Source organism: Fundulus heteroclitus, chromosome 11 (assembly GCF_011125445.2).
Source record: "Fundulus heteroclitus isolate FHET01 chromosome 11, MU-UCD_Fhet_4.1, whole genome shotgun sequence".
NCBI classification, from domain to species: domain Eukaryota; kingdom Metazoa; phylum Chordata; class Actinopteri; order Cyprinodontiformes; family Fundulidae; genus Fundulus; species Fundulus heteroclitus.
In genome coordinates this window covers 27404794-27423440 of record NC_046371.1, presented here as the reverse complement: position 1 = coordinate 27423440, position 18647 = coordinate 27404794, and the positions used below count along the sequence as shown (strand labels likewise).

The following is an 18647-nucleotide window of genomic DNA, read 5'->3' as shown; positions in this document are numbered from 1 at the left end:
TTGGTATTAAATTACGTAATATAAAAAACATTTAACTTTGATAATCACCACACAGCATTTATTAACATTTATATCTCCAAATTAAATGCAGAGGGCCAAAACTAAATTCTAAAATGTTTCCAAAGCTATTCAGGGTAAAAAAAATTAAAATTAAAAAATACTTTGGTAAATAACCCCCAACATATAAGTTAACTAGTGTTTTTCTTGTGTTGTAACTAGATTACAATTTATCCGCACACTCAAATAGAGTGCTAATAATGAATCGTAAAGGGAAATTATTATAGGACCTTTTTACCTTACAGAATAAGTTAAAATTAGAAAAAGATCATAAACGGCAACAATATTTAACTATGTAAAATTATTCTTCCATGAATGTAATGTTAGCGACATTTCTGATGCTAAATAGTTGTTCCGAATAACTCCAGCGAATCACTCGTTTTCAGCTCATTTACAAATTTCTCCCAGATCCGTCCCGAAGTGTTCGGCTCATTCTCCTCATTTCTGTTTTGCGGGACAACTTCAAAGCAAGATGCTGAAGCCCGTGTTTACTCCTGCACATAGAGGCGGCGGCAGCTCCAGCCCCTTGCTCGTGTAAAATTAATGTCAGACAACGCGATGGGACGTTATGGCGGCACGTGTTTGCCTCACACTTGAAAGCCCCTTCTGCACTTCGCTCTGGAGCCCACAGTGTCAAATGAGATCAGGGATGTGTGAGAAAATAAAGCACGAGAGCCATCGCAATAACAAGAAGCCCAAAGTTGGGGTGGGGGAGTGGAACCATTTCTGCATGCTTGCTCATTTTTACCCCCGGACAAGACAGGAAAAGTAGGCCAAGCTTCATTCTGGTGTCACTTAGTGGCAGTCGGACACTAGATTTACTCAATATGAACTTCAACACGCTGTAAAACACTTACTGATGTGTCACTTTTTTAAACGTTACCCGGCATTTTATTTTACACAACAAAAAGGAGTGCCTTTAACCGAGCTGAAACATTAATTGCTCCCTCCATCACTTCGAGATGCAATCTGCCACGCAACGCTGGAATGACTCAAATTCCTCAGGACAGATGAGTTCAACCACGCTGGCTGCAGCAGCCATCTAAACAATTGCAACTTTGAACAGAGGTCACTGCAGCTGCTCATCACTGCCATTATCTGGAGGCAAAGCTGAAAATAATGGGTGGAGTCCAATTTAAAAATAGCTTTTATTGCAGCTTTTTTTTTTTTTTTTACAAGCTGCTCCGATCACACAGAAGGAGAACAGTTCGGCCTGGTGGGGTGGGGGTGGTGGAAGGAAAACAAGACGCGGACCTGTCATGAGGTAATGAGCCCAAACAAACCAAACAAGACAGCAGATACAAACTCCAAATATGAAAATATCAACAGTTTAATATACATTGATCCTCGCATTGGTAGCCGTGACGGGTTTGGGTCTTAACGACGGTGGCAATCAGCGCCAGAGTCGTTTTTTTTTTTTTTTTTTTCTGTGAAGGTAAAACTCTCTCCCCTGAAAGTGAGCCAGCCTCCAGCAGCTCAGTCCTCGTGGATGTTGAACAGCTTGGCCACCTCGTTCAGATCTGCGTGCTCCTCTCCGTCCTTGATGATCTACAAATGACCCGACAGACAGCTCTCAGTAAACACATCACGCGCTTTAATCCCTCCAACAACGTGAAGTTGCGCTACCTTTCTTGCGACGGGCATTCGGTTGAAGACGTTCCACAGGATGATGCCCACCACCACCTTGTCTCTCAGGTAGAAGATGACTCCTTTTCCGTATTCGTCCTTGTTCTCCACGGCAGGAGCCGGGGCTGCAGGGGCCACCGCGCTGGAAGCCGTGTCCTCCGTTTCACTTTCTGAGCGGATCCCAGTTCCTGCAACCCGACCACAGAGGAAACTTCAGTCTGACCGTTCTGTTATATTTTTACTAAATTAGGATTAATATAATGCTTTGTTCCACTTCATCATTTATTGTTTAGATCAACAACAACAAATGTATTGATTTTTTTTCACATTTTGTCATGTTGCAACAATAATGTCGTTTTTGGGGAGTTCATGTGATTAATCAACATAAATTAATACATAATTGTGAAATGGAAGGAAAATTATAATTTTTTTGAAATGTATTTTTAAACAAAAAATGTTGAACACATGGGTGGGTGATATGGACTTTAAATTGTATCACTATATATTGTGGTACTACTATGACGACGATAAAAGACTATTTACAGCTTCTTGCAGTCTTTTTTTAGGTTACTGTAATTGTATCCCCATGACTACAAATACTGTCCTTAAAAAAAAAAAAAAAAAAAAAAAAAAAAAAACATATTCAATGATATAACATACCACTAAAACAAAATTCAAAATGGGCTTCATCAGGACACTAGCTATATATAAAGAAGTGATTTTTATTGATGCTGTCAAGGAACAAGTGGAGAAAATAAACAAAACTCCCAACAATACGGGCAGTTAATTTTTTTTTTACATTATAAATTGGAATTTATCGTCGTCAAGATAATACCAAATTCTTCATAAAACGATGCCCACCTCTATTTGGACGTGCCAGATATTTCAGTGGGAGAGCAACCACCTTTTTGTCTTGCTGGTGTGTTGCTCAAATAAAAGTGACAGACCAGGAAAAAAAAAAGGACTACAAAGAAAATGACTTTATCTTAAAATAATTTTCTGTCCTTTTGTACATCTTTACAGTGAGCTGTGTTTTGATCGTGGTGTAGAGGCGCAGCAACTCGGACATCATCAGAGAACAGATCTAGAACAAGGTTTAACAAACCCGCTTAATGCTTTTTGGTTTCTTGTTTAGCTGTTAAACTCTGATAATCTTTAATTATGAGCATGAGTCGTCAGAATCTGGCCATCAGGTCCTGGAGCTGTGGGGCTCCAGAATGTTTTCATCCCTTGTGGGACACTTAATATGCTGTCTGGATTTTGAAAGCTCATTGGAGAGGTTTGTGCTACTGAAAGCCCCAAGAACATTGATGAGAGGGCCTGGGTGTTTTTCTTCACGTTTGTCCCAGTAAATGTAAATATTTTTACATGCATATCTGGTTTTGTGTATTTTACTGTCTCTTCTCTAACTAGATAATCAAAGTGTCCAAAACGACAAATCAAATCGTGTTGATTTTCACAAACGCCAGATATAAGACAGAGCAGGAAAACGCCCAGAATGTGGGATCTTTAAGCGTCTTAACCAGGCGCTCCTACCTGACTCCTCGGTAGCAGCTTTGGGTGTGTCTTTGGCAGTGGCTTTGGCAAACACGCCTACTGTCGGCAGGCTGCTGTCGACAATCCCGATAGCCTCATAGCCGACATCAGGTCCCAAGTCACTCCTGTGAGAAAGCAGGAGATCTGAGAACACTCTCCTCAAAAAAAGGCATCATACTACAGTACAAAACTGTTTTAGATAAGTTAAATCACCAAGAAGGAAGAACTAACAGTTACACAACAGCACCAAATTACTATTAAAATTCAACTGAAAAGGAATATTTCTATATAATTAACCCACCAGAACATAGACTGATGCCAGTACGGCTTGCTGGCTCCCGTCATGTTCTCTCCAGCCAGTCTCCCACTGACGACAGCGTGGTCATGGTGCTCCACTCGTCTGCGGCCCAGCCTGATGTCATAGAAACAGGCTGCGTCTCCAGCCTAAAATAAAACAAAGGCGAACGATCACAATACAGCCACAAAACAGAGCGAGAAGGATTAGTTCGCAAGGCCGGATATCAGGAGCAGAAAACGTTTTCCTAGTCTAACCATGCTAATAGTGATGGATGTAGTAAAATTCAAAACTGGTCAATTAAACAAGAGAACGGGTGCGGTGGTGCCAGGCGACCTCCAGCCTCTTTTCCTGCTGATCCACTTTTGGACAAAAGGCCTTTAGTGCCACAAAAAATATAAAAGTAAAATAAACCAAAGAAAAAAAAATCTGATAACAGAAAATGTGTACAAATTTACACACGTACATCCTAAAAAATAAGGTAATAATTTATTTTTTTTGTTTGTCACCTATTTCATAATGTGAAAGTGATCTACTATATAGATTCATCACATGGAGAAATATTTCAGGCCTTTATTTCTTGTCATTTTGATGCTTATGTCTCAGAAAATTCAAATATTACATAAGATCAATAAAAATGACATTTTAAACAGAAATTTCAGGTTCCTGAAAAGCATGTTATTTCTCTGCTCTCAATACTCGGTTGGGCCTCCTTTTACATGAAGTAGTGCATCAATGCGATCAGCCTGTGGTTCTGCTGAGGTGTAAGGGAAGCCCAGCTTGCTTTTATAGCTGCCTTCAGGTCGCCTTGTTGGGTCTGGTGTCTCTCATCTTCCTCTTGACAATCCTCCGTAGGTTCTCTGTGGGGTTCAGGTCAGCCCAGTTTGCTGACCAATCGAACTCTGTAACATCATAGTCATTGGACTTTGGATCTCTGAGCAACAGTGTAGTTCTTTTTCTCCTTAGTGAATGGGCTTTGCTTAAAAAGCCTGTCAATGTTGAGGTTATCCCTTTTCTTACCACACTTTTTCCTTCCACTCAACTTTCTACAAATATGCTTAGATACAGCACTCTGTGAACAACCTGCTTCTTTAGAAGTCATCCTCATGGAGGGAATCAAATGGCTGAATTACCTTCTCAGTATGCAGGCAAGTTCCCCCAGAGTCCAGCTAATAACCTGATTATGTGACTCAGGTGTGTTGAAGTAGAATAAAAAATGTTAAAAAAATTGCAGGACACTGGCTTTCGAAGACCGGAATTGAGGACCACAGGTATAGGCCATGATATGACCATTACAACACATGTCAAGATAAATTCACTAATATCACTACAATTTTAGGTTTCATCTGTAATACAACATCATCCATATTACAAGAAACAAAGGCTTTAAATATTTCACTCTGTGTATAACAGATCTATATAATATAGGAGTTTCCCTTTCTGAAATTAGAGACAAAAACATTGAACTTTTTAATGACAGTCTATGTATTTTTTAAATGTACTTCTTTTTTCTGAAAGAAACAGGACTTAATTTGTAGAGGGGAGAGTTAATTGTTAGAAAACCTTAATAAGGAGGATGAGGATGGTGGTCTGTAGAGGCAATCCATGCAACTGGGAAGGATAATAAGCGTTGGCTTCCTTTTTTAACTAGAAATGGATGCATTTTATGTGCTTCTTTGTCACATAAATAAGATGATTTTATGTGTTTCTCTTCTCTTCTATTGACATTTATTGTTAACATGCTCAAATTAAAGATTTAATTCTATCATATGTTTAGAGTGAATGATACCTGCAGCTAAATTTCAGTACAGAAGTTGTTTTTCTTTTAGTAAAACATTGAACTCAGAACAGAAACACATGACTACTGCAGCTCTGTGGAGCAACACCTTGAAACCAAGAATTTATCTGACCAGAAGAGGGCGCTCTGATCAAACGCTGTAAAAGCTGCATCCTAATGCATTCACACTACCATGATCCACTAAACTCGGTTGATTTTCAGAAATAGGGTTTTTTCTCTTACCACCCAGATATTGGACCTGGCCTGCAGCTCGGCGTTGACCCGATAGCCGCCAAAGTCCGAGTCCACCTCCAGACCGGCTGACTTGGCGAGGTCCACGTTGGGCTCCAGTCCGACAGCGGCAACAATGTGATCCGTCTTTACCTGCAAGGCAGAGTTCAACATAATTAGTGCATAAAAAGCATTCCTGTTGCCTTGGACCAGGCCGTATGTGGCTGAAATGTGCACCTACCAATCGTCCATCCTTGAGTTTTATTTCTAGTTTATCATCTTTGTAAGACACGGATTTCACCAGCGCTTCAGAGATTATCTTTACACCCTCTAAAGAAACAAACAAAAAGAAAGAAATAATGAGTCACAACCAGATAAATCTCCTGGCTATCACCAGAATGAATCAAGTTGCACCTTTCTTGACTTTCTCTGTTGTCCAGTTGCTCAGATACTCGGGCAGCACCTTGCCCATGTTGCCCTTCTCTGGGAACATCTGAATCACCTCTAATCCAGTCTCTGTTGCTAAAAACAGAAAGATGATGATTGGCACAAAAGCAAACGGGTCTGCTCCCTTACCTAGAACTATCAGTTTGATTTATCCTGAAACTTTCTCAGCCTGTCAAGTGGTCTTACATCTCCTGCCAAGAGCACAGGCCAGCTCACTGCCCAGGAATCCACCTCCAATAATGGTGATGGACTGCATGCTTCTCGACACCTTGTCCAGTGATTTAAAGTCTTCGATCTGCAAGTTAGACATCACAGTTCAAGAGTCTTAGGATCAAAGTAAAGTCCTAATAGGGCTGAACTCAAAATCCTTCATAGCCTCAATATATTTGTATTTAGTTGAGGTGTAATGGAATACAGCTTAATATAGGGATTTGCAAAAAAATGTGTACTTTTAATCATATAGCAACCACAAACTTCTATGTATCTTCTGGAAATTACATTGGATGCAGGGTTTTACGTTATTTTTACTATTAAGAATTTTAAAAGTGCAGATGCATATATATTTACATACATTTTTGAGGGCTTGTCTCTACCAGCTTTGCAAATCTAGACACAAACTGATTCATCTCACTTTGCAAAACTCAAACTCTTACTAAAGCTAACGCCGCCTAGAGGCGAAACGCTGACCTTGCGGAACAAAGTTGTCCTCTTCATCACCTCCTCTCCTGCTCTCTCGATTACCTGCAGATTCCTTGGGATGCCGCCTGAGGAGGAAAGTCAAAAATGTATCCAATCACATTCATAGCTACAATGGGAACTAAAATTACATCAAAGCTGCTTACCTGTAGCAATTAAGCACTTGTCATATGAAATTTCTGTATCGTCATCAAGTTTTACTTTGTTTCCTCTAACATCCATATGGACCACCTAAAATACAGAAAAAGCTCTTTTTGTCAGTAATATATATATATATTCAAGCAATAATGGCCCAGGTGATGTATAGCAATATGAAAACATATCAAACTAGCCCGGTGCTGGAAAGTTACCAACTAGACGGGCAAACTGACCTTCCTGTTTGTGAGGACGGCCACTCCACCATTTTCAGCACTTTTCAAATCTTCTGCATCGATGTAAAACGACGCCGGCTGGAAGTAGATGCTGTCAGAGAAAAACAGCACTGTTAAAAAAAAAAACATTGAAGGTTTTCCATATAAAAATAAATATTGATACAATAAATTCAGCAGAGAACAGCTCCCAAGTCTGACCAGAAAAAAAATATAGCCTTTAAAAACATACATCGGCACACTGAGGGAATCGTCCAGATTTCAGACAAGTAAATGATTTACGATCACCAGGCTCATCTGTTATTGTATTGAGGACATAAGAGGTTGAATTAGCAGCAGAATGTTTTATCAGGCAGTAGCTGAAGCATCCGACAGTCTGTGAAAACCGTGAAAGGAGGTCGCCAGACATGAAGGACACTTGGAAGATTTGTTAAATGGTAAAACAAACACCAGATCACACAGAGAGAAAGATTTGGAGGCAGGGAGACAAAGATCAGGACCAAAACCAATGAGACACCATGTTCAAGACCACTGCTGTAATAAATATAATAATTTAGTTCTAGCTGCCAAGATATAAAAACTAAACTAGAACTGGGCTCCAAGCCAACTGGGTACACTTACCTAAGCAGACCCTCAACTACGTGCCAGTTGTTCAATAAATCTAACAAGCTGCTGACAAGTTAAATAGGAAACCAGACAACTTTGAAGACTAGGTCCAGTTAACAGTTAGTTGAAGCTGGAGTGAATGCCGACCGAGGATTGCAATTTCTTTGTCAGACATAATAGCAATCATTATTTGCACTGGAAATACATTATTCGATGTTCTAATCCCTCCCATTTTGTCATTCATGGCATATAGGAGCAGAGGTGGCAAGAAGTAGCTCTGCAAGTACCGGTACCATCCAAATGCTCTATAGTACCTTTTTAAATGCTGCAGTAACCCGGTACCAAATTAGTACCGGTATACCAAACAACCCTAGTGATGATATAGATGATATAGCAATATGACCGTTGCTCTGAAGACAACAACATGCACATATAAGCACATTAAGCACAGAGTTCTGTAAGCTGTGCATGAGCTCAGGTTCTATGAACATAGAACATTGTTAGTTTTACAATCTCAAAACAGACATTATAGTTGACGATCAGTTCCTATTTTAATCACGCTTTTAAAGGTTTGCAACTCAGCAATGCATCTCCATCTAAGCTAAACGGAACAAAAGCAAATATATCTGCAACTATACCAGAGTTATTAATCATGGAACTGAATTTTATTCTAAGAGGTTGCCCTCAACGGTCATTTGTTAACATTTAGTGTAAAAATGGCTAAAGAGTGTTTGTAAAACAGCAAAAAGGGCTCTGAATGGCAGTTCCCCTCAGATACTGTAACAACAATGAAATGTTTCAAGATTGCACTTTAAGGGTGTTTTCACACCTGTGGTGGCTGATCTCCCCCCTTGGTGCGGTTTCTAGATGTGAAGCCAGCGATCGCACTAGGGTGCGGACCAAAACAACCGTACCGACACAGTTGATCTGGTCTGAGGACGGTTCCAAAGGAACTCCAGAGCGCTTCGTTTAGGCTGTGAACAGCATCCGACCTCATTCTGAAACAGCTACATGGTGGATGCCGCAAGCTTGAATCAAACGCCTTGTCGTAGCCAGGCACGCATTGCATTGTGGGATGTGATAACCTAACCAATAAACAATGATTTGTTTCTGCAGAAAGGCAAAACATACATTTACTTTCAAGATGTCTTTTCTAACTCAAGATTACTCAGGTAATCTTGGCTGAAGCAGTGAAGTGAAAAATACTGAGAAAATCTGCTTCATGTCTCCACATTTGGTTCTCCTCTTCCCCCCCGACACGTCTGACCAATAAACAGCTTGAACATTCACACGTGGTTTGTAGTGACAGGTTTCGGTTTGCTTGGAGCTTTCTCCATGTGAAAACAAACCAAACAACCCACGGTTTTCTACGCCTCTTTTAAATAACCGAAGGTTGCATGGGAACATTGGGAACTCACCTTCTTTCCTTCCCGTTCCACTGTTTGAAACGCAGGGTCTCTGTTACACTGGGGTCGTCCGAGAACCACAGCTCCTTAGAAAGAGGTGGCCTCATGTATGGAAGGTTGGGCTCATCGGTCACAATCAGTACCTGGAGACACGAAAACCAAAATGTGACGTTTTTTTGTTTAATGTAATGTTAGAATTGAGAGGAAAAATATTCAAAAAAATATTCTAAGAATTTGTTTCTATATATGTTAGATGAAGATAAAGAAGCCTGACCGACCTTGGCACCAGGGTCTCTGGCTCGGATAGATCTAGCAGCTGCAAAAGAGGCCGTACCGCCGCCAATCAGCAGGTAGGGGGCGTGTGAGGGCAATGTGGGAGAGGCAGGTTTGGCGTCTGCAGCTGGAAGTTGTGTGAGAAAGCAAACAGGACCAGGAGAGAGGAGGGCAGGGAGGAAAAAGCATAGCAAGTCAGAAAGGGACATATCCCAGGAAAGAAACATAATCAGTCCACGGTGTCATGCTAATACAGCCACATCGAGATGGAATAAGACTAGCAAAAAGATTTTACATTTACACAAGAGAAATGAACCCTTTGGCATTGCATCATTTAAAAGTGAATACAGAAGAAGTCATCAGACAGAAGAAAAATGTGATGAAGAAGAATAATGCCTAAGCATGCTTGAACCTTTTCAGAATAGCTACATAAAATCGTTGCTCTGTGTCCGGCCTTTCTATTGACCTGAAGCTGGACTGTGTTCTTAGCTTTCTGTCAGAACCTCGTCATAGAGTGGGTGCTTCTGCTTTGAAGGGTTCTGTTACATGCAAAACTTAAAGAGGCCTTTAAATACTTCGGATCTACATCCCAGCATCCCTTTACAGGTGTGGGACACGTTCTGAAAGCTCAGCTCACAGGGTGCTGAAGGTAGAGGGGTTAACCAGCAGAAAAACTAGAGCTGCACAGTATTAGAAATGTTAACGACAGAAACTGTGATGACAACATCCGTATTTCCCTCCGTCCTGTCTTTGTGACGCGTGTGTCTGGGACACGGTGACCGTTACAATCATGGACACTAATCTGTGGCAACATCTGCTGCAGTCAGACTTCTTCCCCACAGGCTTAATATCTTACTCAAATAGAAAAACAGCTATTCATCTAACTTGGACTATACTAGCAAACAATTCTGACATTCCGAACGGCCTTTTACGATATTAAAATTGAACATACTGATATTGGGATTACCATAGATTAACAATATATCACGAAGATCTATAGCCATCTCTTAAACATTATATTGAAATAGTAAAGCTCAAAGTAAAACTGGGAAGTCCTCATGAAGTCCTCTCACTGAAGCATACAGAAAGTCTAATGAAACCACGTTCCCCTCAAATTTCTGCGTAATATCTGCCGGACACCACACAAGACGCTCTGCTCAGATGATGGCGTGGTGAAAAGATTGCAAGAACCTCCAAACCCAGGCTCCAAGAAATTAATCCTTTTTTGTTCGTGTAGCCCTGGGAGAGAAAACAAACCACTGCTCTTGGATAGTATGTGCAATAGGGCTGGACGATAATTCAATAACAATATATATCGACCGATGGACCTATATCGATGATAGAAAAAAGGGTCAGTAAAAATTTAAATAGAACAGTTTTCCTTTCTTTTGCATTCTAGTCATGTAGGTTAATATTACAGTCATTACATCCTCCCAACCAATCACAACACTGACTCAGGAAGCTCAGTCTCCAAGAAGTTGGTTGAATAAAGGGTTGAGTTTGATTTCATTGTTTGTGTGTTCCGTATCTAAAAATAGGTTAAGCAACAGCATAAAACGGCCAGGACTGAACTTAAACTATATTTTGAATTTGTTGATAATTATTGATAGGGATCAATATGATTTCTATTTTAGCGATATATATTTTTTTTCCTATATCGTCCAGCCCTAATGTACAAGAACTTCACACTTCATATTTGTAATGGGCTTGTGTCTAAATCCTGAGATCGCTGAGGGATGTAGTATTGGTGTAAGGACTTCAACTAAGCTTATTAGATAATAAAAGATAATAAAAAATAACAACATCAGCTACCATAACTATGCAGACGACACACAGCTTTACATCACCATGTCACCAGGTGACTATAAACCAGTTGAGGCACTGAGTAAATGCCTAGAAGAAATCAATGCATGGATGTGTCAAAACTTTCTTCAATTGAATAAAAACAAAACAGAAGTAATAATATTTGGGACCAATAGAGGAGAGATCAAAAGTTAACACACAGCTTCAGCTGCTTCAGCTAAAAACCACCAATCAGGACCGAAATCTGGGTGTAGTGATGGACTCAGACCTGAACCTCCAAAAGCATCTAAAGACAATTACAAGGTCAGCTTTCTATCACCTGAAGAGCATTTTCTAGGATTAAAGGACTGATGTCTCAGCAGGATCTGGAAAAACTAATCCATGCGTTTATTTTTAGTAGAATTGATTACTGCAACGGCGTTTTTCACAGGTCTGCCTAAAAAAGTGGATCAGACAGCTGCAGCTGATCCAGAACGCTGCTACCCACGTCCTCACTAAGACTAAGAAAGCAGAGCACATCACCCCAGTTCTAAAGTCCTTACACTGGCTCCCTGTATCTCAAAGGATAGACTTTAAAATACTTCTGTTAGTCTATAAATCCCTGAATGGTTTAGCACCTAAATACATCACAGACTTGTTATCAGTGTATCAACCTTCCAGACCACTCAGGTCTTCTGGCTCCAGTCTACTCTGCAGAACCAGAACCAGAACCAGAACTAAACAAGGAGAAAGCAAGCATTTAGTTCCTATGCTCCACTATCTGGAACAAACTTCCAGAAAACTGTAAAAGTGCGGAAAGCCTGAGTTCCTTTAAATCAAGATTTAAAAACCACATTTGTTTGAAATTGCCTTTGAATGTTCTAGTTAAACTGTTTTACCGTTTTTAATGTTCTTTTTTGTTTCTACATTCTATCCCTACTTGCTTTTATTCCTATATTTAATCATGTAAAGCACTTTGCATTGTCTCTGTACTGAATTGTGCTATATAAATAAATATGCCTTGCCTATTATTAGGCGAAAAGAACATGTAGATCACCAAATGAACAGATGATCTTAAAGGGGTTTGTATTTCTTCTCAATCTTACCCTCCTAAACTACAACCACAGTAAGTTACACTGCTGCCTCTTCTGGTGAAGCGTCTGCTTCATCTACAGTGGAAGCAATACATGTAAAGGGCTAAAATTAGGTTTTTCAATAAAAATGGAGGAAGGACGGTCCATGCTTTATGGTGGGAGCAGCCAAACTGGCACGGTAGCAACGGGAAGACACAGCATAAAACCGTCACAAAAATGCTCTAAAAAGGCCAGATTAAGATTAATAAATATATCAGCGAGTGAGAAAAAAAATCTGCCCATTTTAAAAAAAAAAGAAAAGAGACCCAGAAAAAAACAGAAGTGTCACTGGTGAGTTTTTTTTTTTTTCCCAAAGGCTGCAGTGAAACTGGAAACACTGTGACAGAACAATGAATGCGCCACAAAGTATCGTCACGGTTCCTGCGGGAAGTTTCAAAGAATCCGGATACAGACCACAGTCAGATGACAGCAAAAGAACAGAAAACCTCTAATATAAGCACTAATTATGCCCTGGTAACCATTTTATTTCAAAGACACAGTTTATACATTATAATAAAAGCATGCATGTGTTAAAACGTAAAAAGCATGCAGCTGACCTGGAGCTGCTTCACTGGAGGTTGCCGCTTCGGCACCAGCGACCTCAGCCGGTGGGCTCGGCTCCTCTGGTGACGGAGGGGCTTCAGGTTTTGGCTCAGGGGGGGCTGAGTGACAAACAAACAGACTCAGAAACCTTCATTAGCTCAGACTGAAACTCAGCATACACAGAGAAGGATAAAATGCGTGCCGTCCCTCTGCAATATTCACTGATACATTTAAATAAATCACTATTACCTAAAATGCAGCCATGCCGATAAGAATCTGGTTTGCGTGGCGGTAAAGAGGAAACTGAACCGAGTGCTGCAGAGCCAGTTGCTCTTACAAGTTTAAACTAAGAATAACAAACCTCGCACTGAGAATAAAGACTCAAATATCTCAAATAAAGTTCTGGCAACGTGTCGCGGTTATAGTAGTGACCGTTTCTCCTTAGACATAAAGAAAGTGCTCACCCGCAGTCTCGGCGGCTCCAGCAGCTAAAACACAAAGAGGATCAAAGCGAGACATGTTTTAAATACAGATATAGTCAGATTTACCTACATAACAGAGCTTAGAGGCCAAAAGGGAGAGTTATTACTATAATGAAATAATAAAGAGCTCACCAGGAGGTTCTGTAAGGGTCTGTGTGGCTGATTGTTTCACGGTTGATATCTGTCTTCTGGAGGAGATATCTGCCATACGCTCCAGATACCTGTCCTGGTCTCCCCTTAAGGTAAGGACAGCCTGAACAACGACAAAAAAGAAATTAAATATTTCAACTTACGTATGGGGCAGAGTTCATTTTACAGCAATAAAACGTATTCCAGACACTGAGGAATATATCTTTGCCTACTCACGTATGTTAGGCCACCAGCAAAGGCTGCTCCCACTAGGAGGGCGTATTTCAGGTTGTCTCCGCCTCCCCCCGCCGGCCCCGTGGACATGTGCGCCACAGGCACACACAGCGGTGTTCTGGCATTGTTCAGCCCTGAAAAAGATGATTAGAAGAACATCACCTATACGACCGCTCTGAAATAACAGTCTCTCCTCCTGTAATATAGGAAATAAAGAGCTGTTCTCAACTCTTAACGCATACGAGACGACTGTCCGCCGATTCATTCTCGCCTCATGCGTGATCCTATGCAGGCTCTGATATCCAGCAGTCGTTTTCCATTTAAAAGCAGGATTTCAGTCTCAGACGGCTTATTGCTCTCCTTCAAAGCCTAAACTGATCATTTATGCTCTAGTAAATTCGCCCCCAAAGGGCAATTCATAGCGGCTTATTAAACTAGCATGCATGTTTCATGACTGTGGGAGGAAACCAGAGTACCAACAGAGCGTAGCTTCACAGCACGACACTGCCAGCACCATGTTTCACTGCGAGCATGGCACGTTCATTTTGTGCATTGTTAGTTATCCACCACACAGAGTGTTTTGCACATTGACCAAAATTTCAACTTTGCTCCTTTAAACACCATGGCGTGTGGCAAGCTTTTACACGGACTGAAAAGTGGGCAGAATCTCCCACCTGAGTCGTAGAGCTCTCCAGCTCCCCCAGAGGTACCAGAGTGGCTGCTTCACTGATTAATGCTGTCTTTGTTAGACTTGTCAGCTTAGGTGCAAAAGCTAGTACACTAATTAATTACTGTTTGCATTACGGATTGCACACCCTTTAGGATTTATGGCTCTCAGTCCTTGTTCAATGAAGACATGTAAGCATTTATCTATATGGACAGTATTCATATAGTGCGTTTCTAGTCATACTACCCACTCATGCCTAATTTACCCAGTCGCCTTCACAGACGTGCACACATTCATGAAACGACGTGCAGATCGGCAGGCAACTTGGGTTTAAGCGCCTTGTCCAGGAAACGGCGGCCAACTCATCAACTTTTGGATTGCAAGATGACTACACTTCCCACTGAGCCACAGCCTCAGGCCGTACCACGGTACTGCCATCTTACAAATGGGATGATTTCAACTTAAAGCGCTTCCTTTCCTTTGTTCCTTTTCAGCCATTCTGTTGTAGATTTGCTGCTGTATTTGGGAATCTTTTCCTCCATTCCTGCCTCCAACATACCCGGGCTTACTGCTGGAATTTTGGTCAAACAAAAAAAATTATATATTTTTTTTTTCAATTAATAGCCTGTTAGATAATGATTTCAAGTTACTATATACAATAAACAAGCCTTTGGAAAGTCCAGCTTTCATCAAAAATAGAATTTCTATGTTTAATTCAGAATTTCTTTAAAATTGTTTTATTTCTATGCAATGTGAATGTCTTTTTTGTTTCAAAGCAAAATTATTTCTGTCACAGTTTTAATTGTGAAAACCCACTATACTGAAAAGTATTCACTCAGCCATCCAAATGATCAAACCCAGGTGTTTCAGTCACTTCCATGGCCGCATATGTATAAAATAGGGCTGCAGCTAGTGGTGATTTTAGTAAATGATTAATATGGTCATTGTTTTTCGGTTAATCCAAAAGAGATACATTTAAAACACCTCAATAAACAATTATTCTGAACAAAACATTTATTACACGTGGCATGCATTGTAAATGGCAAAACTGTAAAAAAGTCAATTCAATTCTCAACATTCAACACAACAGTTAATTATTAAACTCTAGATAGAGCACATTTACAGACACAGAAGGTTTTCCATTTTGTTTTGTACCGTTTTGCCTTATTTACTGCTCTGAACGTTCTTTCAGCAATTGCTGTTTTAGAGTCCATTTAGTCCGGTTAATGATTATTAAATTGTTAATTTATTTGTTGATTATTTTAATAATTGATTCATTGTGATTCATCCCATCAATCACAATTAATCCCACCTACGCATACAGAGTGTGTACTCTCAGGAGCTCAGCAACGACAACAACTCAGCCATGAAGTGGAGGCCGTGTAAACTGACCGAGCGGGGGCAGCGGATGCTGAGCGTAAAGTTTGGTGGAGGGGGGATTATGGATTATGGTGTGGGGTCGTGTTTCAGGAGCTGGGCTTGGCCCCTTAGTTCCAGTGAAATTAACCCCTGAATGCTTCAGCAAACCAACAGATTTTGGACAATTCTATGATACATATTTATATAATTATGTTATATAATTTTATAACAGGTTGGAGCAGGCACCTTCCTCTTCCAGCAGGACTGACCACCATTGCACAATGCAAGGTCCATAAAGATATGGATAAGAGGGTTTGATGTGGAAGACCTTGGCTGGCCCGCCCAGAGTGCTAACATCAACCCAACAGAACAGCTTTCGGATGAATTTGAGCATAGAGTCGGCTTTTGGGACGTGGATAAGACAAATGAACGTCTAATAGGATTTACAGACGCAGGAAACAACAACAGACGCTGAGGTTCATAAGCAGAGTCATCTATGGAAACTGTGTGGCACGGTAAGGAAGCTAGTATTATTATGAATGTCTGAAATTTGTCTGAATGGAGTGTGAATCGGGACGTGCAGCCAGACACGCCGGGAAACCCGCTGACAGTCAGCTGACTGTAAGGGGATGACGCGGTCTGCTCATGCGCTCCTCGTTATCAGGGAACCGGGCTAAAAAAAACCAGTCCGAGACCTGGTGGGGAACTGGTCTGCAGTTAGCGCGGTCCGGTTATGTTTAGCGCGGTCTGGTTCAGTCTGCTGACCGTTTACACACAAGAGTTATCTCGGTTACCGAGCTCGGACTAGTCTCGGCTCGGTTAAAAAAGTGTAGTGTAAACGGGCCTTTAGAGCGAAGCCTGAGAGCCGGGGCCTTCTGGTCCAACATCAGTGTCTGACCTCGCAAACGTGATTTTGGAAGAATGGTCACAAACTTCCATAAAACACACTCCAAAACCTACAGCCTTCCCAGAAGAGTTGAAGCTGCTCTAGCTGAAAAGGGTGGACCCACGTCATATTGAACCCTATGGCTGAAGAATGGGGTGTCACTGATGTTCATATGCGAGTCAAGGCAGGTGAGCAAATACTTTGGACAATATAGCGCATATTCTTCAGCGAAAAGGTCTCTTTTTCCAATTCAATTTACGTCCAATCACATGATTTCTTAAAGGGGCCTATTTACAGCAAATGTCAAATCAGGGCACTTCAAAAGCCAAGTCAATTTTATATTCAAATGTACTGAGAACTCTAGCTTTTTTCCCCATATTTTAATCTACAGGTATAACCTCTCGGTTCAAAAGAACCGGTTTGCCATCGCTTACCTTTTTTATTAACACACCTACTTTAATGCCCACTCTTTATTCATGACTTCACATGAAGACAATGTAAAGTCTCTCAGAGAGGTAGACATAAAGGCTGCCCTTATGGCTCCAGCTTGCACGGAGAGCATTGGTTTGTCATTCCTAAAAATAGAGTTAAGCAGAGACCTATGTGCAATGAAAATTAGGTTGATTAAAAATAGTCCACACTTCTGATGAACTATATTCCTCTGCTAGAATAGCCTTGCACGCTGCTGGGGGTCAGCTTGGTGCCTTTTCTTATCCTCTCAGAGTCTCACAAAATAAAAATTTAAAATGTGTGTGGGGAGGGGGAGATTATAAACCTCGAGATAAGAGTCGATCCATGTGATTGATCATGGCAGCATTCAGACGACTGGTCGCAGAAAATGGTGCAACATCTGTCAGAGAGCCGCTGCAAAGTCTCACTGCAGACATTTCAAATCCATGCTTTCTGTTCCAAGCTACAATAAATAACCTCTGCCGTTTTACCATGTTGGTAATAAAAAAATGTTTACCTTAAAGGCCACATTTGCTAATTCATTAGCCCGTTAGCTTCGTAGTAAACACTAAGCTCGCGCTGGTTTAAAAAAGCACAAACCCACGAAGCCTGGTGCGCGTGCCGGGTGATGATGACATATCTCTGAAAACATTTATCAAAGAGCTCAATCGTGTTTGGATAAAGGCCAGCTAATCCGGAAGACAACAAGGAAACCAGCAACTTCACCGACCTGCTCTCCTCACGTTCTGCCGGCATGCAGTTGCCGAGGCTCTGCCTAGAGGCGCAAGCTTCCTCCATACAGTCCTACATGTCAGCATGGTGGCTCCGCTCCGCTGCAACAGCTCCCGGTCACGCTACCGACAGGTCGGAGAGAAAGCTGGTTACAATTGACGAAGTCCCGACAGACAACTAGCAGCCGCACACACACTGCACGCCAAGGCCAGGGACAGGTCATTGGTTTCAAAGGCGTGCTGGGTAATTTCAAAGACTGTTTGCACGGGAAGATTAGCCCCCCTCCAACACCGGCTAAACAAGAGAACAGCTCGGGAAGAAATATGGCGTGTCAATTAAATTAGAAAAAAAAATTAACATAAGGCATTCGCCAAGATTTAAGAGCGCATAATCTGTTGTTAGCGATAAAACAATGCTTCTGCACTTTAAACCTACATTTATGAAACGTAAACCTCGGGTCTGTGTCTGACACCGTTCAGTCGCCCAGCATTTACTGAGTTATCTTTCTTCCGAGGCTCTTTGGTCCCTGCCGTAAACGAGAACTCCTTCTTCCTCCTCCGCTTGACGTTTGTGGAAATAAAGATTATTTCCAGACGCTGCTGCCCCCTACAGTTCGCCACGGAACAAGAACCAGTTTTGTTCACCTAGTTTCAAGGAATTTGAAAGACTTTTTAAAATGTAAATGTTTTTTTAGAAAGAATTGTTAGACCATAACTAGGATATGTAAATATTACTCAGTACAATTGGCCTGAAGGTAAAAGTCTAAACAGTTTGTATGCAGACCTCACTTCTGTGAGGTCTGCAGAAGTTTTAGCTGCCCTTTTCCTGACCCTAGACCAGTACAAGTCCTGGATGGAGGGAAGGTCAGGCCTGATGAGCTTCTCTGCACAACTAATTGTTCCTGTTTTGTGGATGGGCCAAAACCACAACGT

At 41.2% G+C, this 18647-nt stretch overlaps 2 protein-coding genes across 3 annotated transcripts in view; one reads left to right on the top strand and one right to left on the bottom strand.

Annotated features, from left to right (window-relative positions):
- Window positions 1-18647, top strand: part of gab3 (GRB2 associated binding protein 3) — a 50812-nt gene that overhangs the window by 8351 nt on the left and 23814 nt on the right. The gene's annotated exons all lie outside the window — the stretch shown is intronic.
- On the bottom strand, window positions 1187-18280 carry LOC105927790 (apoptosis inducing factor mitochondrion associated 1). 2 transcript variants are annotated; one of them, XM_012864727.3, is made up of 19 exons: window positions 18151-18280; window positions 17714-17837; window positions 13625-13755; window positions 13391-13511; window positions 13241-13264; window positions 12791-12895; window positions 9324-9445; window positions 9058-9188; window positions 7037-7127; window positions 6812-6896; window positions 6657-6733; window positions 6156-6264; window positions 5937-6044; window positions 5764-5852; window positions 5535-5675; window positions 3521-3663; window positions 3220-3344; window positions 1684-1871; window positions 1187-1605 (listed from the first exon to the last, which is right to left on the bottom strand). In XM_012864727.3, exons 2-19 carry the CDS (start codon window positions 17799-17801, stop codon window positions 1534-1536), a joined length of 1950 nt encoding a protein of 649 aa, XP_012720181.2. In that variant the 5' UTR covers window positions 17802-17837; window positions 18151-18280; the 3' UTR covers window positions 1187-1533. The 2 variants fall into 2 exon arrangements, with proteins under 2 accessions (XP_012720181.2, XP_012720180.2); XM_012864726.3 differs by lacking the exon at window positions 18151-18280 and having other exon boundaries at window positions 17714-17950.